The following is a 26389-nucleotide window of genomic DNA, read 5'->3' as shown; positions in this document are numbered from 1 at the left end:
CCAGAGTGACTACACCATTTTGCAGTCCCTCCAGCAATGATGAGTGAAGGTTCTATATAACTTTTTATGATACATAGTTGAATTAAAGAAAAATTCTATCTCCACTTTTATAGAATAACCTTCAGTTTTTATCACAGCATAATCTATATCGTAGTATATCTGGAACAACTCTGTTACCTCCTTAGACTGTAAGCAGAATTTAAGAGCTGGAACCTATTTTATCCATCTTTGTGAAGCCAGCACAGTTTTTTAAAATTTAATTTTATTTTTCCAGTGTTCAAAAATTCATTGTTTATGTATCACAACCAGTGTTCCATTCAGTATGTGCCCTCCTTAATACCCACGACAGGCTCACCCATCCCCCTAACCCCTCTCCCCTCTAAAAGCCTTGGTTTTGTTTCTCAGAGTCCACAGTCTCATGGTTTGTTGCCCCCTCTGATTTCCCCCAATTCACTTTGCCTTTCCTTCTCCTAATGTCCTCTGTGTTTTTCCTTATGCTCTACAAGTAAGCGAAACCATATGATAATTGACTTTCTCTGCTTGTCTTATTTCACTTAGCATAATCTCTTCCTTCATTCTTTCTGATGGCCAAGTAATATTCCATTGTATACAGAGACCACATCTTCTTTTTTTAATTTTTAATTTTTTAAATTAACATATAATGTATTATTTGCCCCAGGGTTACACCACATCTTTATCCATTTGTCTGTTGAAGGGCATCTTGGCTCTTTTCATAGTTTGGAGATTGTGGCCAGCACAATTTTGACATGTGACAGTTATTTTTAAAAAATGTTGAATAAATAAATGGTGATTTGGATTTATCATTTAATAAAAATATCTATAAATATATTATCATGTTTGATTTCTACTTTCTGTCAATGTGGCATATATGAAAGTCTGAAAACTTCCGAGTACAAAAGCCTACATAAAATGCACCAAATAGTTCATTTAAATACCATTCCAGTGTTTTCTGAAGACTGGAGCAATCTGAAGACATTTGCTAATCCAAAGAACTAGAAACTTGGGTTTAACACCAATGAGATAAATTTGGAGCAAAGGAGAAGGAAAGGGAATTGGGACTAAAACCCCTGTATCCATCCAGAAGTAGTAAAGGGCCACCACACTCTCAGAAACAGAGAGCCTACAAGAAACCTAACATCTGCAAAAAGATGTCAGGAAGACTATCAGTATAAACCTGAGTTAAGAAACTAGGTTTAGAAAAAAACAACAGCAGCAATGATTGACAGGATGTTGCCTTTGAAAAGGGTGGGAATTTGTATTTTTAGTAATCATTTAAACTTCAAGTAGTCCCTGCTTCATAGTGCTTAGCAGAAGGAAAATATATTCTCCAGACTTTAAAGAATTCCCACAGATTAAGATAAACCAAATACGAGCTTGCAATCATTGTTTTAAATCATGAGAAGAACGAAGTTGCCTTGTGCTAGAATCAGAAGAAACAATAAATAGCAAATTCTATTCTCAAGAATATTGGATATTAGAATTAAAGCACATAATATAAAATAAGTATAAAATATTTGAAGAATAAAGAATGAACTAGTATGCCATGTTTTAAAATTTATTCAATAGCTTTATAAGAAACAAAACTTAACTACTTTTTTCTTAAAAAGGTTTATTAACTTGCATTAAAGTTTTTACTACTAACCTTGAACAGTTTAACATTGTTTTTATTTAACGAATGCAGTCTCCACGACAGACCCAGCATGAGGAGCTGGCAATATAGCAGAGGCGCAAAAAGTCTCCGGTCTGGCCCCCATTATTTACCATCTAGAAGCAGAGATTTCTATATTGGATTAGAATTAAAGCTTCTAGTTTTTTGTCTTATTGGGATCTGAAGATTTACTACCCTAGATTAATAAAAGTTAAAGGAAGAATGACATGAATAATTTAAAATAAAATGAGAGTTAACTCTCCCAAAATTCTCATTAATTTTAAACAACCATTTTATTTCTGTGTTTTATGTATCATTGTGTTCTGAACAATTCACATTTCAACGTCTGTCACGATTCTTCAATCAGAGTCCCCCTTCTGTATGTACCATTAATTCACCACGCAAATGATTCCAAGAGTGATCTATTCAAAGTTATAGAGCAAAATTAACAAACCCATAGCTAATTAGAAGGCTAACCCTTCTTTAAGGGTTCTGTAACCCTTCTTTAATGTATTGTGATCAGAGACTTAGAAACACTAATTAGATTAGATTTTCCACATACTTGTGAAGAACAGGTACAGGGTTTTTGAAGAACACAATCAGAAGACAATAACTATTTCAGAGCAATTAAGTTATTACAGAATGGGACATGGTGCTAGTATAGGTTTACAAGTGTGAGGTTGTTTAAAAGAAAACTGAGGTGTGCCTGGGTGGCTCAATCAGTTAAGTGTCTGCCTTTGGCTCAGGTCATGATCTCAGGGTCCGAGGATCGAGCCCCAAGTTGGGATCCCTGCTCAGTGGGGTCTGCTTCTCCTTCTACCCCTCCCCCTGCTCATGCTCTCTTTTGCTTGTTTGTTCTCTCTCTCTCTCCCAAATAAGTAATTCTAAAAAAAAAAAAGAAGTAAGAAAATGTAAAAACTCAACATGAAGGATGGGTTAAAAATGTTTTCTTCCCTGAGAGTTGTAACCTCCTGCTTTTTCCTATATAAAGTTCTCACTCATAGAATATGTTCTTCCTCTTAAAGTATATATCTGTATATCTATATCTATCTATATCTACCTATCTATTTCAGAGAGGGAGTGAGGGAAAGAGAAGACAAGAGGAGGTAAGGTCAGAGGGAGAAGCAGACTCCCCACTGAGCAGGGAGCCTGATGCAGAACTCGATCCCGTGACTCTGGGATCATGACCTGTGCTGAAGGCAGTCGCTTAACCCGCTGAGCCAGCCAGGCACCCCTGAAGTATATTATTAAATAAACTAGTTTAACACCAAAAGAAAAAAAAAGGCGCTCCCTGAATATATATTTTGACTCCTAGATATTTTTCATTCTCTCAAGCAACCTTAGGTTAAGGCAAAAAAACCAAAACAAGTAAGGAGTATTATAGATCCTCTTGTCAACTGAAATAGCTTTTCCATGGTGATGTCTCTGCATAATTTATGCATGTAAACAAATGATAAATCCAAGTCATGGTCCTGCAGTTGAAGAACTTTCTATAGGAGAAGTTTCTAACTTGGACTATTTGAAACACTTTAATTTTTGAGAAAGATGTAAAACAAAACAAAACAAAAAAAAACTAAAAAAACAACAAAAAAAAACAATTCCAGAACAGAATGGCAAGTGGGATTCACCTTGGGTACCAGTCTGGGGTAATAAATAGCTGCTGCATAAAATTGCAGCAAGAGGAATGTTATGAGGTCACTTCAAGAAACAGATGATTATTTCAGGTTGTCTCAGGGAAGGGAGGCTCGAGTGTCAACACACATATGGTTTACTCGATGCAGCTGTAGAAAGCTCGTGCCGGATAGCGAAAAATCAGTCTGTTATGCAGCTGATTATACATTTTCACTTTCTATGTGCAGTTCTATGCACTGTATATTTTTGTAGCCGTTCAGTATTGATGGGGCTTATTTCATAAATGAGTAAATATCTGTACAATACAGGTAAGTCAAGAGTTTTTCCTTACTTCAGTTTTGTTTTGTTGTGTTTTTGTTGTTGTTGTTTGAGAGAGAGAGAGAGAGCACATTCACAGCAGATAGGGGTGAAAGAGGCGGAGGGAAAGGGTCAGAGAGAATCAAAGTAGATTCTATGATCCAGAGTGGAGCCTGATGTGGGCACGACCAGGAGATCATGACCTGAGCCAAAATCAAGAGTCAGGTGCTTAACTGACTAAGCCATTCAGGTGCCCCTGGCTAAGTCTTTACCAAAAATTTCTTTTTTTTTTTTTAAGATTCCATTTATTTATTGAAAGACAGAGATCACAAGTAGGCAGAGAGGCAGGCAGAGGGAGAGAGGAAGGGAAGCAGGCTCCCCGCTGAGCAGAGCGCCTAATGTGGGGCTTGATCCCAGGGCCCTGGGACCATGACCCAAGCCAAAGGCAGAGGCTTTAACCCACTGAGTCACCCAGGCACCCCTTACCAAAAATTTCTTATGAGCAGTTGAAAAGGTTAAGAATACAAAGGAGTGGTTTTCCATATATATTTTCTTTCTGGAAAATGTGTCTTACAAAGCCCTTCCCTAGAAAGCCGTATTCTGAGACTTTTTTTTCTTCTACTGACCAGAAAGATTCAGATATTAGAGGAAGTCCCCTAAGAGAAGAAGAAACAATGGTGTATTTTTTTTTTTAAGATTTTATTTATTTGACAGATAGAGATCACAGATAGGCAGAGAGGCAGGCAGAGAAAGAGGAAGGCAGAGAGAGAGGAGGAAGCAGTATCCCGGAGAAGCAGAAAGCCTGATGCGGGGCTCGATCGCAGGACTCGATCCCAGGACTCTGGGATCATGACCTGAGCTGAAGGCAGAGGGTTTAACCCACTGAGCTACCCAGGCGTCCCAACAATGGTGTATTTCTTATGTAAAGTGTTGTTTTCCGAGTCCTGGTTGGCTCAGTTGGTTAAGTGTCTGCCTTTGACTCAGCATAAAATCTTTTAAAAATAAAAGAGAGTGTTGTTTTTATTATCTTCTATTGCTAGGGAAGGGACACCAAGATGATCAAAAGGGTAGGAATGAAAAAATTTCCAATAGCAGCAATAAACAAATGTTATTGAAATTGAAAATATTAGGTGTCCACAAGAAGACTCTTTTTATTAAAAACTCTTTTTATTAAAAAAGAATATGCCAGTGTGTTGTTACCTTAATAAATTTGACAAGGTCCAGAATCTAGACCTTTGCTGGGCAAATCCAGAAATTTGTGGGGTTTTTTTGGTTTTTTGTTTGTTTTTTTTCAATGTCTTTGAGTGTTAGCTAAACTCATATGAAGGAAGAAGAAGTTAATAATGTCATTGACCTGCTTAAATCCCTTCCATGGCTCCCCATTCCCTTCATCAAAGACTAAAACAAATAGCATAGCTTATACTCCGCTGTAGCTATACTGAACTACTATTTTTTTAGATATTTTATTGAAACATTCACATACCATTTACATACATATATGGGAGATATTATGGGTTTGACTCCAGACCATTGCAATAAAGCAAGTATCATGGGACTGGGTGGCTCAGTGTCTTCGGCTCAGGTCCTGGTCTCAGGGTCCTGGGATCAAGCCCTGCGTCGGATTTTCTGCTCAGCAGGGAGCCTGCTTCCCCCTGCCTCTCTGCCTACTTGTGATCTCTCTCTCTCTGTCAAAAAAAAAAAAAAAAAAGAAGCAGGTATCACAATAAAATGAGTCAAATGATTCTTCTGGTTTCCCCATGTAATCTATTACATCTGAAAAAAGCAGTATACATACTTAATTTAAAAATACTTTATGGCTAAAAAAGGCTAACTATCATCTGAGCTTTCAGGGGGTCATAATCACTGATCACAGATCACTATAAAAATATTGTAATAATTAAAAAGTTTGAAATATTGGAGAATTACAAAATGTGACTCAGAGACACAAAGTGAGCATATGCTGTGGAAAAATGGTGCTGACAGACTTCTTGCACTCAAGGTTACCGCAAGCCTTCAATTTGTAAAAAGCGCAATTATCTGCTAAGTTCAATAAAGGGAAGCACAATAAAGCCTGGTACACATTATAGTTAACCCATTTATAGTGCAATTCATTCACTTTTTATTAGATTCACAGAGTTAAGCATCCATCACCACAATCAATTTTAGAATGTTTCCATTACCTGCAGAAGAAATTGCAAATCTCTTAACTATCACCTCCTCCAATCTACTCACTTCCACTAGCTCTAGCAACTACTAATTTATTTTCTATTTCTATATATTTGCCTATTTGGGATATTTCATATTAATCAAATAATACAATACATGGTCCCTTGGGCCTGGCTTCTTTAACTTAGCATGATATTTTCAAGGTTTATCCATGTTACAGCATGTATCAAGATTTTTATATTTCTGCATAATATTCCATTTTACATATATATTCCATTTTTTCCTTCCATTCTTCAATTGTTGGATGTTCAGGTTGTTTCTACTTTTTAGCTATAATGAATAATGCCGCTATGATCATCCATGTATAAATTTCCATGTGGACATATGTTTCCCACTTCCTTGAGTATATTCCTAGTAGTGAAATTGTTGAATCATGGGATAAGTATGTACCATTTGAGACACTGCCAGACTGTTTCTTCAAAGCAGCTGTACCATTTTACATTTCAGCCAGCAGTGTACGTGGCTTCTTCATTCTTGCCAACACTTGTTATTATTTACCTTTTTGATTATAGCCATCCTAGTGAGTGTGAAGTGGTATCCCAAGGCGGTTTTAATTTGTATTCCTGTGATGGTTAATGATGTCAGATATCTTTTCATTTGCTCACTGGCCATTTGTATCTCTTTGGAGAGCTGTCTCTTCAGACTTTTTGCTCATTCTTTAATTGGGTTATTTGTCTTTTTATTATTGAGTTGTAACTGTTATTTAAATATTCCAGAAACAATTTCTTATTATAATATATATGATTTGCAAAAATTCTCTCTCATTTTGTGGGTTGTCTTTTCACTTTCTGGATGATCTCATTTGAAGTGCAAAAATTATTAATTTTGATGGTGTCAAAATTTGGGTGGTGTCAGCTTGGGCTGCCACAGGCAGGATGGCTCACCGTAGTGTATGTTCTCACAGTTCTGGAGGCGGAAATCTGAGTCCAGGGTCTCAGTAGCCACGTTTTCTTCCTGACTTGCACATAGCTACTCTATGGCTGTGTCCTCACATCATAGAGAGCGAGCTCTGGTATCTCTTCTAATAAGGACAGAAGTCCCATCCTGAGAGCCTCACCCCCATGACCTCATCTGAATTTAATGATCTCCCAAAGGCCCCATTTCCACATACCATCACACTGGGGATCTGGGCTTAAGTGTATGAATTTTGGGGAACACAATTCAGGCCATAGCAGATGGTGTCCATTTTATATCTTTTTCTTGTGTTGCTTGAGCTTTTAGTGTCGTATCTAAGAAATCACTGCATAATCCAAGATTATAGTGTACCCCTATGGTTTTTCCCAAGAGTGTTAGAGTTTTGGTGTACTTAAGTGGTTTGTTTGTTGCTTGTTTTGACTTTAGGAAGTTGTTCATGCTGTTTCCTTGATCTGGAAAATATTTTACCCAGCATACCTTTTGCCTGGCTAATTCTTCGTCATTTCTCACATGTCATCTTAAATGCTTCCTCCATACACATACTTCCTGCAGGGGTTAGTTGAATGCTGAGGACCCTGGATATAGCCTCCATCACAGCACGAATCACATTGTTTTGTAATCGCTCCAGCTGCCTTTATTTACCGTGTCTGCTTCACCATTGTGTACACTAGAACCTTTGAAAGAAATTACAGAGGCTCCTGCTTATGAGGCATTCAGTAATATTTTATGGGGTCAATAAAGAAATAACCAAAATATCAACTTTTAATTTATGGTGAGAAATGGAATTGTCAAGCAGACCTGGTATTCAAACTGAGCTGACAAGGGCAAGTCTCTTCTCTGCAAAAAACAACAACAACAAAAAAAAAAAAACCCAGAAAATTGAATTATTCTAAGAGTATTTCTTGGTATCCATGGGCTCGGAACGTGTTATATTATTTGAACATTTAATGGCACCATGTCACGATGGTGTGTCCTGACAATTCCAGAGCTCACATACACTTGTCTCTCCCCTTTTCTCACCATGACCATGATCCTTCAGCCTTGACTCCCTTTTAGAGAGAGTGCTTAGAAGACCATGCTAGCTTTTTCTTTCCCATTGTTTTTCTCTGTTATTTGGTGCTATTCCTTCCCCTTTCTTACTGACAAATTCTGCTTTACTTTTATACTAATACAGCATAATAGGACACAGAGTGTTATTCTCTGAGCTGCATTCCTCTTCTAAATGCTGCACACAGTAAAATTTTCCATGGCAGGACAATATGTTTTAATATCCTTAATAACTTCTAGGGCACCCACTAGAGCGTTTTAACTCCGTGAATAGCAAACAATGTCATAGCCCAAATATTTTTGGCTATATAATTATAACTCTGTTGATTAGAGACATGATTTAGTTTTGTTTTGTTTAGAGTTAGAGCTTTGTTGGGCCATGTAGGGAGATTTAAATATTCAGCCTGAATGCTATTTTGTGTGCCTGGGAGTGTTCGCCTCAGCAGGTGTTACCTAACCAGATGCTAAAGGCTTTTAAATTAATACGCAGCATCTTGTCAAACATGCCTCCTGCTTTACACCGTCAGAGCTGTTGAAAATTGGCTTTTCCTGCCAACAGAGTTGTCGGTTGGCAATGACTCAGCCCTGACATGCTTTAGCTACAATGCTTACTGGGCCAGGTGATTTTACTAACGTGCTTAGAATATTGAGTTTTAAATTTAAAAATAAATTTATAAATAAATTTCCAAATTATTTTCAAGCATTAAATGAGCAAAAAAGTGTCTTTTGGACATTGGTAGGAATAAAAGACTCATTCCCTCTCTTTCCATAAAAATGAGTCAAGCTCAAGGACAAGCTCATTAATTGGGTTAGAGAACTAAAAGGTTTGGTTCCTATGTGAAGGTTTCTTTCTGATGATCTTCCTCTCTCTTTTCTCATGTATCTGATATAGTAAGATCAGGTGTGAGGGCTTTTCCTGTTCAGGGAAAAGTACAGGGGGAGCTGGAGCAGGTTAAACAGAAAGGATTCGTGGGCTTTGTCTTCCGTCTTGGTTCTAGGTTATTGAATTTGTCTTTGTCATTTCAGTAATAATATGCAGAGGGACCACAAGGTTTGGGAGTTAGAGAAGCTACTCAAAGTTAGGATTTGGAAAGCTACTCAAACTTAGAGCCAGCACCCAAGAGGGAATGGTCTTAGCATGGTCCATTCTGCTCACCTGAGTCAGGAAATCTCTAAAAGGCTTTAGGCTGTAACCCTGAGTTCTGGCCAGACTTCTGGCAACTAGTCTGCTCTCAAACAACATCTCATAGCAACCAGCACAAGGGTTCACTGAAAACTCCTCAAATATGTTTTAACCTGTAATTCCACGTTGGACTCCAGTCAACATCCTGAGTGTTGTGTAAGCCCCAGAGTAGTGGCAATAGGTGCAGTGAGAGAGATGTGGAGGGAATTACAGCAGATGAGGTCACCTGCGTTTTAGGGGGCTCTTAAGAACAGTTTTATGATGACCAGAAAATTTCTTCATAGTTGCTATCTTTGTAGACATTAATATTGTGCTTAAGAGAACAGAGTGTTATTTGATGTGTTTAAGGTAATATTAACCAAATTAATGGAAGAGTAAGAATATACTCTGTGCCAAGGAGCAAATGGGCACAACAAACCATTTTCTCTTACAAAAATGTGCTGAGTATTTTTACTGTGTCATGTTAATGTCAGTCGTTTTTCATCATGCTCTTCTGCTAATGATACGTAGGAATCCTTTCTTCTTGAGAACAATCCTGCTGTCCCTTATTATTAGGATCTTCTAAAAGAAAAGTGTGTGTGTGTGTGTGTGTGTGTGTGTGTGTGTGTGTGTGTGTTGTGGGGAGTAGGGAGCTCAATGAAATTTATTTAACTAATTTATTTAAGTTGGTTGTAGGACTCTCAAGTTACATTTCAGTTGCCATGAATGGAGGAAAATCTGCATGACTTCCTGAAGCACCTAATGAAATATACTATCCTAATAAAGAAAACTGGCCTTAGAAGAAAACAAAATTATATGGAATGACTATAGATAGCTCAAAAATTAGAGTGCATATTATTTATTGGACTTTTGTTGTAACCAGGACCTATAGTAGTCACATTTGCACTAATGATCTGATTTTTTTTTTTAACTTTAAGATTTTATTTTTGTAGAGCAGTTTTGGATTCACATCAAAATTGAGAGGGAGATACATTGATTTGCATAGACTCCCCCTTACTAACACGTGTAGACTCCCCCATTGTCCATGTCCCGTATCAGCTGGTACATTTTGTACCTTTGATGAGTCTACATTGACACATCAGTATCATCCAAGTCCATAGCTTATATTATAGTTCACTCTTGGTGTTAAATATTCTATAGATTTAAAAAATTTATAATAACATGTATCTATTATTACTATATAATAGTGGGTATTTTACCCTCCAAAAATTCTCTATGCCCTCTCTATTCATCCCAGCTCTCTCTGACTCAACCCCTGGCAACTGCTGTTCTTGATTTTGTTTTGTTTTGTCTTGTTGTTTACTGTCTCCACAGCTTTTTTTTTTCTTTTTCCCCAGAATATCATATAATTGGAATTGTGCATTATGTAGCCTATTCAGAATGGCTTCTTTCACTTAATAATATGTATTTCAGGTTCCTCTATGTCCATTCATGGCTTGATAGCACATCTCTTCTTAGCACTCAGTAATATTCCATTGTCTGGATGGAATTTATCCATTTACCTATTGAAGGACATCTTGGTTGCTTCCAAGTTTGGATAGTTGTGAATGAAGTCAATATAAACTTCCATATGCAGGGATTTTTGTAGACATAATCTTTCAATTCTTTTGGACAAATATGAAGGAGCACATTGGTTGGATCATATGGACTAATTAAATCATTTTTACTCACACCATCCGAATAAAAAGGCACTGCTACCTACATTGCCTAGACAGACAATTATGGCTTAAAATGTTCATTGCTATTGGCCTACTTATGAACCTAGCTCTTTTTCACTATGAAATTGGTACTGTTTGAACCAAGCCACATATAACTTCTATGAGTAGGCAGAGGATAAGGCCAGTTTACACATTAGGCATACAGAAGCATGGCTTTGGGCTCACAATATTCTTAGGGCCCATGCAGATGTTCCAGTTACTTTAAAAAGTAAAAGAAATAATGAATATTATCTAGTCTGATTTATATTATTTTTATATCAGCACAATAGTAAAATACAACTTTTAATACTTTTTATGAAAGAAAGGACCCACAAAAGCACAAATACCTAAGACCCACAGAAGTCATAATGCAGACAGAGTAGTCAATTTTGGGATATTGAAAAATATACTTCCCTCAAAATAGGTCCCCAATGAATCTATGATAGCGTTGCCTGTCCTCCAGTATTCAACGACAAAGATGAATCATTTCTAACAGCTTTTAAAGAATATCTGATATGTGGGGCAGCGCTATACATAGTAGACAGATTAAAGACTAGAAAGCAGAGTAGAGATAAGATATAAGATAGGAATATTTCAGTGGGAATGTAATAGGTGAGGCATGGTAGGAGCATGGTTTCATGCTTAGACAGCCTGAGCCTGCTTGACAGCACCTATGTTTGATTTCAACAAACACCTCCTTTTAGATGATGCCAGTTTCCTTGATTACAAGATTTTAGAAAACAAAAGTTATCTAGTACCTGGTCTCCATCTACATTTTGTTTAGAAAACAAAAGTTATCTAGTACCTATGTCTCCATCTATATATAAGAACCAACATGGTTCTTATAGCATGTTTGATTTTAAACAGATTCACATCTCTCAGGTCACTGTAATACATTAACATAATTTACTATTTATGTAGTTTAGGGAAAAGGCAACACGGTTCTCTCATTGGAATATGGATACATAAGAAATCAAGAGAGCACAAAATATTATTTGCATGGAGTCTAAATCTCATTTTCCTTTTAAATTGGGCAGCCTTACTCAACAATTTCTGTGAAAACTCTGAGAGTCCAGTTGTGCCTGTCAAATTGTATTAGCTATGCAGGCGATTCTACCTTCAAGCTATCTAGCCCAGAGCTGACCATGAAACATGGCTGTTTCACACAGTAATTTTGGATGACAGCTTTTCCTGAGCTCATGCAAGTCTAGGAGGCAATTATGAGACCAGAGGTCATTAACACTGCATTTGATTATATAACATAAGGTAGCAATAATAATAATAATAATAATAAATGTATATACATACAGAGAGAGATGGGGTATTAATTTGTGTAAAACACATGATTTTTATTTGCAAACTGAATTTCTTTCTTTTTTTTTTTTTTAAAGATTTTATTTATTTATTTGACAGAGAGAAATCACAAGTAGATGGAGAGGCAGGCAGAGAGAGAGAGAGGGAAGCAGGCTCCCCGCTGAGCAGAGAGCCCGATGCGGGACTCGATCCCAGGACCCTGAGATCATGACCTGAGCCGAAGGCAGCGGCTTAACCCACTGAGCCACCCAGGCGCCCTGCAAACTGAATTTCTATAGTCTCTTGTGAATTTATAACTGATATTCTGAGATTTGTATGTATATAAAATTTAAGGAATATATTAAGACATTTTTTATTAACATATATTAATAGGAGTACAGGTCTGTGAATCATTAGGCTTACACACATTTCACAGCACTTACCGTAGCACATACCCTCCTCCATGTTCATAACCCAACCACCCCTCTCCCTACCCCTCCACCCCCAAGCAACCTTCAGTTTGTTTTGTGAGATTAAGAGTCTCTTAATGGTTTGTCTCCCTCCTGATCCCCTCTTGTTTCATTTTTCCTTCCCTATTCCCCAACCCCCCACCCTGTCTCTCAAATTCCTCATATCAGATTATATGATAATTGTCTTTCTCTGATTGACTTATTTCACTCAGCATAATACCCTCTAGTTCCATTCACATTGTTGCAAACAGCAAGATTTCATTTCTTTTGATGGCTGCATAGTATTCCATTGTGTGTGTGTGTGTGTGTGTGTGTGTGTGTGTATTCTGACTGATGTGAGGTGGTATATCATTGTGGTTTTGATTTGTATTTCCCTGATGCAGAGTGATGTTGAGTACTTTTTCATGTGTCCGTTGACCATCTGGATGTCTTCATTGCAGAAATGTTTGTTCATGTCTTCTGCCCATTTCTTGATTGGATTATTTATTCTTTGGGTGTTGGGTTTGATAAGTTCTTTATAGATTTTGGATACTAGCCCTTTATCTGATATGTCATATACAGATGAAGTCCCAATAGTTCATTTTTGCCCTTGGTTCCCTTGCTTTGGTGATGTTTCTAGGAAGAAGTTGCTGTGGCTGAGGTTGAAGAGGTTGCTGCCTGTGTTCTCCTCAAGTATTCTGATGGATTCCAGCCTCACATTGAAGTCTTTCATCCATTTGGAGTCTATTTTTGTGTGTGGTGTAAGGAAATTGTTCAGTTTCATTCTTCTGCATGTGGCTGTCCAGTTTTCCCAGCCCATTTGTTGAAGAGACTGTCTTTTTTCCATTGGATATTCTTTCCTGCTTTGTTGAATATTAGTTGACCATAGAGTTCAGGGTCTATTTATGGGCTCTCTATTCTGTCCCATTGCTCTGTGTATCTGTTTTTGTGCCAGTACCATACCGTCTTCATGATAACAGCTTTGTAATGGAGCTTGAAGTCTGGAATTGTGAGGCCACCAACTTTGGCTTTCTTTTTCAGCATTCCTCTGGCTATTTGGGGTCTTTTCTGGTTCCATAAAGATTTTAGGATTATTTGTTCCGTTTCTTTGAAAAAAAGGGATGATATTTTGATAGGGATTGCAAAGACTTTCTGTTTTTTTTGTCTTCATCTCTTCAATGTAATATTTCTGTTATTAATTTGTTCTAGAAAATACGTCCTATGGTATAGGAAAGGAGTTATAGATCATTATACATGTAAATTTATGTGTAATTATATTCAAAGACATGTAGATTTAAAAGGCAAAGCTTTCCACTGAGGATTACAAATAGAATTGCTAGAAGAGCTTTCAATTTTCAAAAGAGGAGACACCAAAATATAGTAAATTGGGGGTACAGCCTAAGGAAGTCATTATAAAAACATTTTGAAGTCGTTAATTTTGTCTAATTTAAATGCTAGATGGTCAAGTCAGCATGCTTCCATGCCATATGCTTTCCTCAGAGCTATTTTTGATTTGCACAAATGTTAGATGGTTGGAGAATAAACTTAAAAGATGCTTTTTTTGTGGTTGGTGAGGTTGTTGGTGGTGCTTAAGTGAAGCTGAATTCCAGCTCACCCTTTATTTTTTCTCTTCTCTCTGAGATTGGTTTGCACCTAACGGTTTTTCAGCCAATATGTACTCAGATAAAGTGCAGAAATAAGACCATCACCAGCTAATTAATAAAGTGGCCCACAAGATTAGAGAACGCAGGTTTAATTGGAAGGTAAAGAGTGTTAAAATTGTAATTATGATGAATGGATTGTCAGAGATTACTCTGGAGACTGCTGCCTGGTGTCAGTGACTTTAAATTAAAAGGTTGAATTTCCCTTTTGTCATGCAGCTTCTCCTGACCTGCTTTTCTGAGGTGAGGATTCACCTACTAAATCAAGGCCTTTCCAACATTCAGTTAATGAGAAAATATGTCCTTTCTCTTTTTCCAAATAAAGCCCCTCAAGTCAGCGCACCAACCTGAAATGAGTCAGAGAAGTTAGCGGTCTATTTCAGTCCTGTATTTAATATTAAACAGAAAATGCATCTCAAAATGAACATATGTAAAAGTAGAATGTTTTGCATCTGTTTGAAGATGGACAACCTAGTAGGCTGTGATGAGTTACCAGGTAAAAGGAAGCATGAGGAGAAGGGAAGAGAAATGATGGCCAGAGGAAGCTCTGAGTCTAAACACTATCCTCCTGTCCAGGTTACTCCAATAGAATGTAATCAGGTGCAGAAACTGAGGGAATTTGTATCTCGCCTTTGTAGCCTTCACTTTTAATACATACAGGAATCAAGATTAGAGAAGCTTCTTTGCGTGAAACCAATTGAAAGCAACTCACAACCGCAAGGGCTATTTTTTTTAAATATAAGTAACTCAGGCACTTGAATTACTCAAGTTTATCCTTAGCTCTGATGTCAGCAAGCACAGGCAAAACCACTTTCAAGATACCAAGGCAGGTTACCTCTGCTCTGGGGATCTGACAGGCCTATAGGAGATGGGGACCAGTCTGGGCTTTGCTAGAATTAGTTAATCTCCCTCCCTCTCTCTCTTTTTTTTAAGATTTATTTATTTATTTGAGAGAGACAGAGCAGGCTTGCATGCACCAGTAAGTGGAGAGAGAGACAGAGAGAGAGAATCTCAAGCAGACTCCCCGCTGAATGTGGAGCCCTACACAGGACCCATGAGATCATGACCTGAGGCAAAACCAAGAGTCAGACATAACTGATGAAGCCACCCAGGCATGCCCATAGAGTTAGTCAATGTCCTTTAATCAAGTTTTTTTTTTTTTTTTAAATAAGATTTGTAAATTAGAATTAGGGATGTACAGAAATTAGACGGCTTGTGTTTGGTGTAAGAAGTGATACTTTAAAATTTTTTAAGTTACTAACCAAAAAAACTTCTCTCTCTCTCTCTCTATATATATATATGTAGTTATATATATATATATATATATATATATATATAACAGAAAAAAAATTATGGTTTTGCTTGGCTATGTTTATTTAAATTACAGTGTAGTTAATATACAGTGTGGTACTAGTTTCAAGTGTATAGTATAGTAATTTAATAGTTGCATATATTAGTGTTCATCAGGATAAGTGTACTCATTTTTTTTTAAAGATTTTATTTATTTATTTGACAGAGAGAGATCACAAGTAGGCAGAGAGGCAGGCAGAGAGAGAGAGGAGGAAGCAGGCTCCCTGCTGAGCAGAGAGCCTGATGCGGGACTCGATCCCGGGACCCCGAGATCATGAACTGAGCCCAAGGCAGCGGCTTAACCCACTGAGCCACCCAGGTGCCCCAATGTGTACTCTTAATCCCTTCATCTGTTTCACCTATCCCTCTCCACCCAGTCTCCCTTCTGGTAACCATCAGTTTGTTCTCTCTAGTTAAGAGTCTGTTTCCTGGTTAGTTTCTTTTTTATTTCCCCTTTGTTCACTGTTTTGTTTCTTAAACTCCACATATGAGTGAAGTCATTCACTTGGACAGATTCCATAGTTTGGCTTTTGTAAGTAATGCTGCAATAACCATGAGGGTGCATATGTCCCTTCAAATTAGTGTTTTTGTATTCTTAGGGTGAATACCTGGTAGTGTGATATGGGATCCTATGGTAGTACTGTTTTTAATTCTTTGAGGAACCTCTATATTGTCTTCCACAGTGTCCATACTAGTTTGCATTCACACCAACAATGCACAGAAGTGTTGCTTTTTTCTCCACATCCTCACCAACACTTGTTGTTTCTTGAGTTTTTAATCTATCAATTCTGACAGTTGTGAGGTGATATCTCATTGTGGGTTTGATTGGTGTATCCCTGATAATGAATGATGTTGAGCATCTTTTTATGTGTCTGCTGGCCATCTGGGTGTCTTCTTTGGAGAAATGTCTGTTCATATCCTCTGCCCACTTTTAAATTGGATTATTTGTTTATTGGGTGTTGAGTTGTAAAAGTACTTCATATTTTGGACACTCACCCTTTATTGGATATGTCATTTGCAAGTATCTTCTCCCATTTGGTTGGTTGTCTTTTAGGTTTGTTGGTTGTTTCTTTTGCTGTGCAGAAGCTTTTTCATTTTGATGTAGTCCCAGTAGTTTATTTTTTGCTTTTCATTACATTTTAAAGTAACTAATCTACATGGTGAGCTGAATTACTTTTGAGGGTGATATAGCTAGAAATGATTCACTCGAGTAAATGTTGCTTAAATGGTGAATGCCTGAATGTGTATAAACATATTGAGAGCAAAAACTTTAGCTTGCTTCCTTTATTGTCATCTCCCTAGCACTTAGAATGATGTCAGTACACAGGAGTGCTCATAGGAGAGAGAGAGAGAGAGAGAGAGAGTGTGGTAGGTACTTGAGTACATGTCAAGAAAGAGCAGTACATTCCCCTTGGTCTGAGATTACTTGGTGTGCCACTTTGTGTCTTGACTGTTCTTTAAAATTCCAAGAAAAAAAGAGAGTAGGGAAGGTCATTTTGGTTCTGGGGAGAAGTAGGAATTTTGGCAGACTGCATTTGGGAAACCAAATGATTGGTCTGAAAAGTTGTTGAATATGGCTTGTGGTTGGTAACTGTTCTACTACTCCTGTCGGTGACTCTAAGCAAGCTCAGCTCTTCCTATAGTGAATTCAGGTGTGGTGGAATATGAATGAAGTTGTCTTCTAACATTTGTCTTTGCTGTCTTCAGCTTCTGAAAATCTCTCTGTCATTTTACAATCACTGAAAGCAGGACAAATTAGAAAAGGAAAGCCTATGGTCAAGAGGGAAAAACAACAAATTGTCATCACCTATACCACTGAGTGACTGTCTAACATTGGTGAATTTCTTAACCTCTCTAGGCCTCAGTGAGACTTGTTTTTAAGACTATATTCTTCCAGCAGTTTTAGGTTTCTAGCAAAATTGAGGGACATGTACAGAGATTTCCCATATACCTTCTTCCCCCACACATGTGCATCCTCCCCTATTTTCAGCATTCCCCCATCAAAGTGTCCAATACAATAAATGAACCCCATCACCACCTGAAGTCCACAGTATACATTACCCTGGATAATTATTTTGCTCTTGGTGTCATACATCCTGCTGTGGGTTTAGACAAATATATAATGACATGTATCCAACATTACTCCATGCAAAGTAGTTTCACTGCCCTAAAAATCTTTGTTCTACCTATTTGTCCCTCTCCCCCAACCTAACCCCTATCACTGACTGATCTCTACAGTTTTGCCTTTATCATGTGCTTGAAATCATACAGTACCTAGCCTTTCTAGAATGGCTTTTTTCACTTAGCAGTATGCAATTAAGTTTCCTCCATGTCTTTTCCTGTCTTGATAGCTTGTTTCTTTTTAGCATTGAATGATATTCTACTGTATGGATGAACCAGAGTTTATCCATTCACCTACTGAAAGGCATCTTGGTTGCTTTCAAGTTTTGGCAGTTATGAATAAATCCATTATAAACATCCATGTGTATGTTTTTGTGTGGACATATCTTTTTTAACTCCTTTGGGTAAATGCTAAGGAGTGGGTTTGCTGGATTACATGAGTGTATAGTTTTATTTAGTGATATTCTAGTATTTTGTTGCAGTTTTATTATGATTAATGAGATAATCAATATAAATTGCCTGGCAGAGAACCTGGCATATTATAAGGGCTGAACCAATATGTTAATTATAATTGGTGTCATTATCATCTCATAAACGATATATAAAACTCCATTCATTTTGACAGTAGATACAGCAGAGAGAAATGTCAGAGGGAAAATGTAAAAACATTTGATGGTTAGCTCTATATGAGGCATCTGCCTCTACTGCAGTCCCGGATACACAGAATGTGCTTGTCTAATTCATGTTGCTGTGCATGGAAGGTATACTTTGCCTTGGGCCTCTTAGTTCCCCTACTTCCTTTGGACTAATTAGGAATGTTAATACGGGTAATTATAAGTAATGGTTATCTAATTCCTCAGATAAGGGTAAAAAAAAGGACTGCTAAATGCACTTCAAATCTGAATCATATAAACCTGATGAACAGCTAGGGTCACATGGAATAGAGAAAAATCACTACTAGATGAGTGGTCTGGAAAGCAATGTTCACAGTCTAACTCTGTATGGGCTGTGAACTTAATGAACTTGGGTTTGAGTCTTAATATTTCAGTTTCCTCGGCCATCAAAAGGGAATGAGACTCACCCACTGGTTATTTAGAGAGCAAGATAAGATAAGGAACTTCAAAGTAGTGCCTGAAATTTTCTAAGAAGTTAATAAATTTAAAATTAATCTTAATACATAGAGACACCAAATAGCTTGCTTAGATTCAGTTCCACGATAATAAATCCAAGGTCATCTAGCACCAGTAACATCATGACCAATTTCTATCCTCAGTTTTGAATATATGATTGCTCAGTGCACTTACAGATTTGTATTTTCTGTTTTCTAAACATAAAAAGCATATTTCTCCATTGTAGAGAGTTTTGATGATAAAAATACATAGGAGGAAAGAAAAGAAAAGAATTTTTAAAAAAAGAATACACCTAAGAAAAATGTAAAAAAGAAAAAATATATATATTAGATAAACTAGTATAAAATCGTTAAAAAAGAAAAAGGTAACAGTTAAAAAAAAATTTTACCTGAAGGCGAGAAAAAAAAAAAAAAAAAAAGAAAGAAAAAGAAAAAATTAAATTAACTGCAAGACTAAAAAAAAAATCACAGGAAAAAAGCCATGAGTTCCGTGCTTGGCTTTCTCCTCCTCTGGAATTCTGCTGCTCTCCTTGGTATTGAAACCGCACTCCTTGGTAGGTGAACTTGGTCTTGGCTGGATTTCTTGTTGATCTTCTGGGGGAGGGGCCTGTTGTAGTGATTCTCAAGTGTCTTTGCCCCAGGCGGAATTACACCGCCCTTACCCGGGGCCGGGGTGAGTAATCCGCTCGGGTTTGCTTTCAGGAGCTTTTGTTCCCTGAGCGTTTTCCTTAGAGTTCCAGAGGACGGGAATACAAATGGCGACAGCCTTTTCAATAAATGGTGCTGGGAAAATTGGACAGCCACATGCAGAAAAATGAAATTGGACCATTCCCTCACACCACACACAAAAATAGACTCAAAATGGATGAAGGACCTCAATGTACGAAAGGAATCCATCAAAATCCTTGAGGAGAACACGGGCAGCAACCTCTTCGACCTCTGCCGCAGCAACATCTTCCTAGGAACAACGCAAAAGGCAAGGGAAGCAAGGGAAAAAATGAACTACTGGGATTTCATCAAGATCAAAAGCTTTTGCACAGCAAAGGAAACAATTAACAAAATCAAAAGACAACTGACAGAATGGGAGAAGATATTTGCAAACGACATATCAGATAAGGGACTAGTGTCCAGAATCTATAAAGAACTTAGCAAACTCAACACCCAACGAACAAATAATCCAATCAAGAAATGGGCAGAGGACATGAACAGACATTTCTGCAAAGAAGACATCCAGATGGCCAACAGACACATGAAAAAGTGCTCCATATCACTCGGCATCAGGGAAATACAAATCAAAACCACAATGAGATATCACTTCACACCAGTCAGAATGGCTAAAATCAACAAGTTAGGAAATGACAGATGCTGGCGAGGATGCGGAGAAAGGGGAACCCTCCTACACTGTTGGTGGGAATGCAAGCTGGTGCAGCCACTCTGGAAAACAGCATGGAGGTTCCTCAAAATGTTGAAAATAGAACTGCCCTATGACCCAGCAATTGCACTATTGGGTATTTACCCTAAAGATACAAATGTAGTGATCCAAAGGGGCACATGCACCCGAATGTTTATAGCAGCAATGTCCACAATAGCCAAACTATGGAAAGAACCTAGATGTCCATCAACAGATGAATGGATCAAGAAGATGTGGTATATATACACAATGGAATACTATGCAGCCATCAAAAGAAATGAAATCTTGCCATTTGCAACAACATGGATGGAACTAGAGCGTATCATGCTTAGCGAAATAAGTCAAGCAGAGAAAGACAACTATCATATGATCTCCCTGATATGAGGAAGTGGTGATACAACATGGAGGCTTAAGTGGGTAGAAGAAGAATAAATGAAACAAGATGGGATTGGGAGGGAGACAAACCATAAGTGACTCTTAATCTCACAAAACAAACTGAGGGTTGCCGGGGGGAGGGGGTTTGGGAGAAGGGGGTGGGATTATGGACATTAGGGAGGGTATGTGATTTGGTGAGTGCTGTGAAGTGTGTAAACCTAGTGATTCACAGACCTGTACCCCTGGGGATAAAAATATATGTTTATAAAAAATAAAAAATTAAAAAAAAAATACATAGGAGGAAGCAAAACCAAACAAAACCAAACCAAACCAAAGCTCACTTATTATTTTAGTACCTTGAAATACCGCATGTTAAAATTCAGAAATATTTCCTTCTGATATTTTATCTTTCTATAGATCAAAAGCTAAATCTCTAGAAAAATAAACCTAGATATAAGTTTCTTAAAAGTGGTCTGATGTTAAATAGAGATTTAATTTATAGTTTGTTTAATAATCTTAATAAGTATAGGATTACTTCTAAAGGCCTTTATGTTAAAGCATGTAATGTGGCATCGTCATTTTCTTTTGTCCATCAAAATTATGCTGTTTTTATAAAGTTTTGGTCTTTTTATGGAAATATTCATTGTTTTCTACTTGTTGCTTATATCCATTCTCCACTAAAATAGAAAGCCCAGAGACTATCAACAGCATTTAAGCAGGCAGCAATCAGGGGAGAAAACATTTATCTGTAATGCCAGCCTAAGTGTAACAATGAACTCTTTCATCTTGATTCTAAGCTCCAAGTTACTCTGAGGTCTTTGAAGTATCCACTTGGTCTAAAGCCACTCAAAGAGAAACTCAGCAAAATAAGTGGTTTGAAGCAAACAAAAATATAAACCCTAAACCTTTCCCAGCTTTGCATAATCATCATATTCATTTACTTTTGGCTGTATTTCCCTTTATAGAGTTTAGGTTAACCATAACTGTCTCCCTGATTTTCATTTTTATTTTTCATCTTCTGACAGTGCCTTTTCAGCATGGAACTGTTTTCCCAAATATTTAAATATTTGACAAGCATCAGTTTTATTACTGAGAATCAATTTTAATGATTTAATGATTTAATGATAATCATGGGCCTATTTACTATTTTTCAAAATCATTTTAAAATAGTATTTGCTTATAAGTTAGAGTAGCTGAATAATTGAATTAAGTTTCTTGATTTTCTTTTTATGTAATCTGTACTGTGTCTAAACTCTCTGCTTCATGGTAAAAACATGCAGATCATACAATTTCGGATCTTATTTTGGGGAGGCCATTGAAGAATCCAAATTGTCATTTGTCACGTGGAGAGAGGAGTACCCTCAATATTTTTTTTCTAGCAACATTTAATCCATTTTCATTTATAGAAATTGAATACTGTTGAGCAACCACTATGTTTTAGACATTGAGAGTGTGGCAATGAAGTCAGACAAAATCCCAATTCACATGGAGTTTATGTTTCAGAGAAAAGGACAGAATAAGCATAAATTAATAATTTGCTAGATGATGTTATTAACTCTTAGTTACTTATTATTTTGTAAGAGGAACATTTGCTTTATCTTGTTAACATACAAATGAACTTCTTAATCCCTGAATAGCATGTTTAGTAGCATATTTTGTGGTTGTTGTTGGTAGTGGTTTTATTTTGTTTCGTGTTTGTTTTCTGATGACTTAGTTTGAACATTGCTGTATAGAAATGAAAGTATAAGATTTTTGGAGTTGTTCACAAAATTAGCCAAAACTAAATCATTCTGTATTATTAGTGTATCACCATAGTGATGTTAATTTCAATGTGCTGTATCTGATACATTTTGAAACATAGTATATTCACTCACCAAAGCAGCATATTACAATAAAATATAAATGTTAAATATCATAGGGTAGCATTTTCTCAACATTGAAATCAAATTAATTTAACAACAGCAATATATATAGAGGCCAGTCATTGAAAATTCATTATTCCCATTTTTTACATTCAAATTATATCTTGATTTTTTTATTCCCGTTGAAAAAATTTTTTTTAAATATTGAAATATGTCTTCAAATATTTTTATTCCCTTTTCAGGAGTTTGCTGCTCTGACAAAAGAATTAAATGCCTGTAGGGAGCAACTTCTAGAAAAGGAAGAAGAAATTTCTGAACTTAAAGCTGAAAGAAACAACACAAGAGTAAGTATAAAACTGCATCTGCTTGGAATCAATTTCTTATACAGTTCAGTGGCTTACTCCTCTATACTCATAAGAATATAATCATTTAAAAACTTGAGGAAGACTTTAAGCAGACACCAACTCATGGTCTGTTACTTAAAGTAACAAAGACTATTCTACAAAACTCAAAACAGGAAGTCCAGAAACCTAAATTACAGTCTCAACTTCCAAATCACTATGTTGCCTCAGAAAATGTTTTTATTCCTTCTGGCCTTTGCTTTCTTTAACTTTAAAGAGAAGGACTGGATTTTGATAGTCTTAAACTTTCAAACTGTTGTATTGGTGGAGGGGGCCAATACTCCAAGACTGGAGGTGGTCAGAGAAGGAGAGACTTGAGAGGGTATGAGTTTCCATTATGGGGTGATGCGAGGAAGTGGCTTGGCATTGGTCCTCACCTTGTTAAAATGTATAAAACCGCTGGAGCAGAACTCTCCCAATTAAAAGAAGCATAACTTTTCTATTTCGGAAGATGATTGAGGAGACTTCCAGTTCTGATGTCATGATTTTGATGGACTTGACTATTTTCTGCTCTTGGAAACCCATGTCTTCTTTCAGTCTCATGCCCTGTGACAGTGAAGTCCAGAATTTGATCAAAGATGCTATTTTTTCTTGTTCAGAAGAAAAAGTCACTAAATTTCATGAAATATGTAAATCACCAGGTTACCTATAACTGAGAACAGTTTCTCTACCAAAAGAATGTAGAGGAGAAGACACTTTTGTGTGGATATGTAGTTCAATTTCAACATGAAGTAGGTGAAAAATATTTTCATTGTTAAAACTCTGATAGATCAATGCTAAATACTGAGAAAGTGGGGTATAGTTAATCGTGTATTCATTTGGTGATTGGTCTCAGAGAGTAACATAAAAATCATAGCTCCACAAAGAGTGAGCTTGTGCCTTTAATGAGGAATACCATGTATCAATAATGGTTATATGATCAAACTCACTTTATCTCCTTCATCAGGGTCTTATTTTATGGTAAAGAAAGTCCACCCAGTATACAGACAAGGAATTGGTTTTCATTGAGACTATGATAAGCCAGTCATATGGACTGCCTCAAATAGAACATGACAAGGACAGTTTATATCATCTTATCAGGTGTCAGATGATATTTTTCTATTTCTTTCTCCCTGTTGGTATTTTTTCCCCAACCTTGATTTCTTACTTAGAATTTTTTCATGCAAATATAAAGGTTACTTCTGCCATGAGATTTGTTCTTCCCTATTTCACTATTTTCCATTCTAATGCTTTAGGCTACATTCCCTGATGTAGCATAGTATAGCCAAATGTAAAAGTAGGATTGGGAAGCTGAACATGGTAGGAAATGTAAACTTCTTGGTAGACTTTCAACTAATTCTCATATTTAAAATGCACCAGAAACTCTTCTTTTAGCTGTGTATTTTTCCTTTATACAACTTTTTTTCCCCCTACAGCCCTTTACTCCTTTCTGATTTCCTATGAAGGATATGTTATAATTATCCCCATTTTACAGATGAGATAACTTCTCAGAAAAAGGCAGATAACTTGCTGGAAATTAGGCAGTGAATAAACAGAAGAGAAAAGAGATTTGAAAGCTAAGGCAGTCTAACTCCAAAGCCTGTGCCCTCAGCCGTGAGGCCATTAGCACAGTTATGCAAGTTCGATCCATGGAGGAGCCCCTGGATGGCTTAGTCGGTTAAGCATCTCTTGATTTTAGCTCAAGTCATGATCTCAGGGTCATGGGACAGAGCCCCCCATCGGGCTCCGCACTCAGCTGGGAGTATGCTTGAGATTCTCTCCCTCTTCCTCTGCTCTTTTCCTCAAGGCGTGTGTGCTCTCTCTCAAATAAATAAATAGATCTTTTAAAAAAAAAAAGTTAGATCCATGGAAGTACTCCAAGATTGACAACAGCATAGAAAAGACTTTGCCCTAAGAGTAACCCATTGCAGTATGGAGTACATCATTCCTTCCTGATTATGACTAATTTCAGAGAACTAGGAGGTCTGGCAGCAGCATCCATACACTCTTCACTCTATTACACTCCATGAGGCCCAGAAGTACCTGTGACTGTTGCACCGGCAGAGGAACCTTGGGGGATAGAGGCAGTAAGGCAGGCTACAGATACCTCCTCAGGGGTCAAAGTGAGAAAAATACAGATGCTAAATTCCATTAGGGTAACAGAATTTGAAGTCATTAATAAATGCGACTTTAAACATAAATAATAGTTACTTTGAAAACATGAATAAAACTGGAAAACAGTTTTTCCACTCTCCTTAAAGCAGTGGTGTGGAGGACTTTTGTTGTTGATTAGGGAAAATAGGGAAATAGATCTACGAAAACTTCTCTGTGTAAACTATCAATTATATAACAACTTCCTAAGTTACATAACCACCTGTCAACCTCCCCACCACACAGAAAAATATCCAGGGCTAAAAATCAGACATACATTCTCTCTTCCCCCATAGTGCCGTCTTAAATTTGCCAAATATAATACTTTTTATAGTTTTTATAATAGTTTCTCCTTCTACATACATGTTCTGTTTTTTGGGGTTTTTGTTTTGTTTTGTTTTGTTTTGTTTTTTCTTGCTATAAACATCTACTTATTAGTCATGGAGAAAGAGCAACAAGCTACTATTTCCTTCTCACACCTAAAGAGAATTTGATTGGTATTATACTGTAAGGAAGTTTAAAGTAGGAGTGTCTCAATTTCCAGAGTCCTGATACCTGTGACTCTTTCCATTTTGACTACTTAACATATGCTAATGAACTGACAAATAACACAAAAGAAGACAGTCCACAAGGAGAACTCCTAGAGGATAGAGTATGTGTGTTAATTTTGAATATCATCGAAAACAGTAGATGAGAAAGGGCTCTACTGTATAATATTTGAATGAATTATATCTTGTGCAAATAGAAAATAGACGTTTCAGAGGAAGTTCAATGGATAAAGTTTATCTGATGTATCAAATAATAAGAATGGTAATATTATATAGCTAACATTAGTTACCTGTGAAATGTTTTCTTAAGTGTTTTGTAGGTTTAACCCACTTTGTTTATCCTTACAGCAATCTTATTATCCCCACTTAATTTATGGGAAAACTAGCATATAAATAATTTGCCCAGGCTGCCACATGGCTTTTAAGTGACACATATAGGGAATCAACTCCTCAGCTTAACCACTGGCTATGTATTTAAGAACACATATACCTAATGTCACTCACAAATCATACATGATACAAGGGCTCATGTTTAGGGAAAAACAGAGTTTGTTCATTATTTTATAGTTCAGTTCTAATGTTCAGTATTTTATTTTGCATTAATTGTATGCAAAGTAATGTATGAGGTATTTATTCTGATGGCAGAGCTGAAAGTTTTGGCCATTTATCATTTTGTCGCTATAGCAACACCTGGTTCCCAGCTCAAAAAAATGAATGAATGAAAGAAATGAAAGTAATCACTATATTCAGCTGCCTCAAGTAATTAAATTGAGGACATCCAAATAAAATCATTCTAATATTAATGTTTGTACAAAAATAGAAATTTCAAAAATTGTAGAGAGTATTTACAGAACCATTCAAAAAGCTTTATTTTTGGGGCACCTGGGTGACTCAGTTTGGTTAAGTATCTGCCTTTGACTTTAGTCATGATCCCAGAGTCCCCACATTGAGCTCCCTGCTCGGTGGGGAGTCTGATTTTCCCTTTGACCCTCC

General features: G+C 36.9%; 1 protein-coding gene across 16 annotated transcripts in view; it reads left to right on the top strand.

Annotated features, from left to right (window-relative positions):
- Positions 1 to 26389, top strand: part of PPFIA2 (PTPRF interacting protein alpha 2) — a 497227-nt gene that overhangs the window by 270174 nt on the left and 200664 nt on the right. For all 16 annotated transcript variants that reach the window (XM_059186425.1, XM_059186440.1, XM_059186429.1 and 13 more), the window contains one exon: positions 22560 to 22661. In XM_059186425.1, the coding sequence (XP_059042408.1) occupies positions 22560 to 22661 (102 nt within the window). The remainder of the gene's footprint in view (positions 1 to 22559; positions 22662 to 26389) is intronic.

Source organism: Mustela lutreola, chromosome 8 (genome assembly GCF_030435805.1).
Source record: "Mustela lutreola isolate mMusLut2 chromosome 8, mMusLut2.pri, whole genome shotgun sequence".
Lineage (NCBI taxonomy): Eukaryota > Metazoa > Chordata > Mammalia > Carnivora > Mustelidae > Mustela > Mustela lutreola.
The sequence above is the reverse complement of the archived record's forward strand: the minus strand, read 5'-3'. Positions and strand labels throughout refer to the sequence as shown.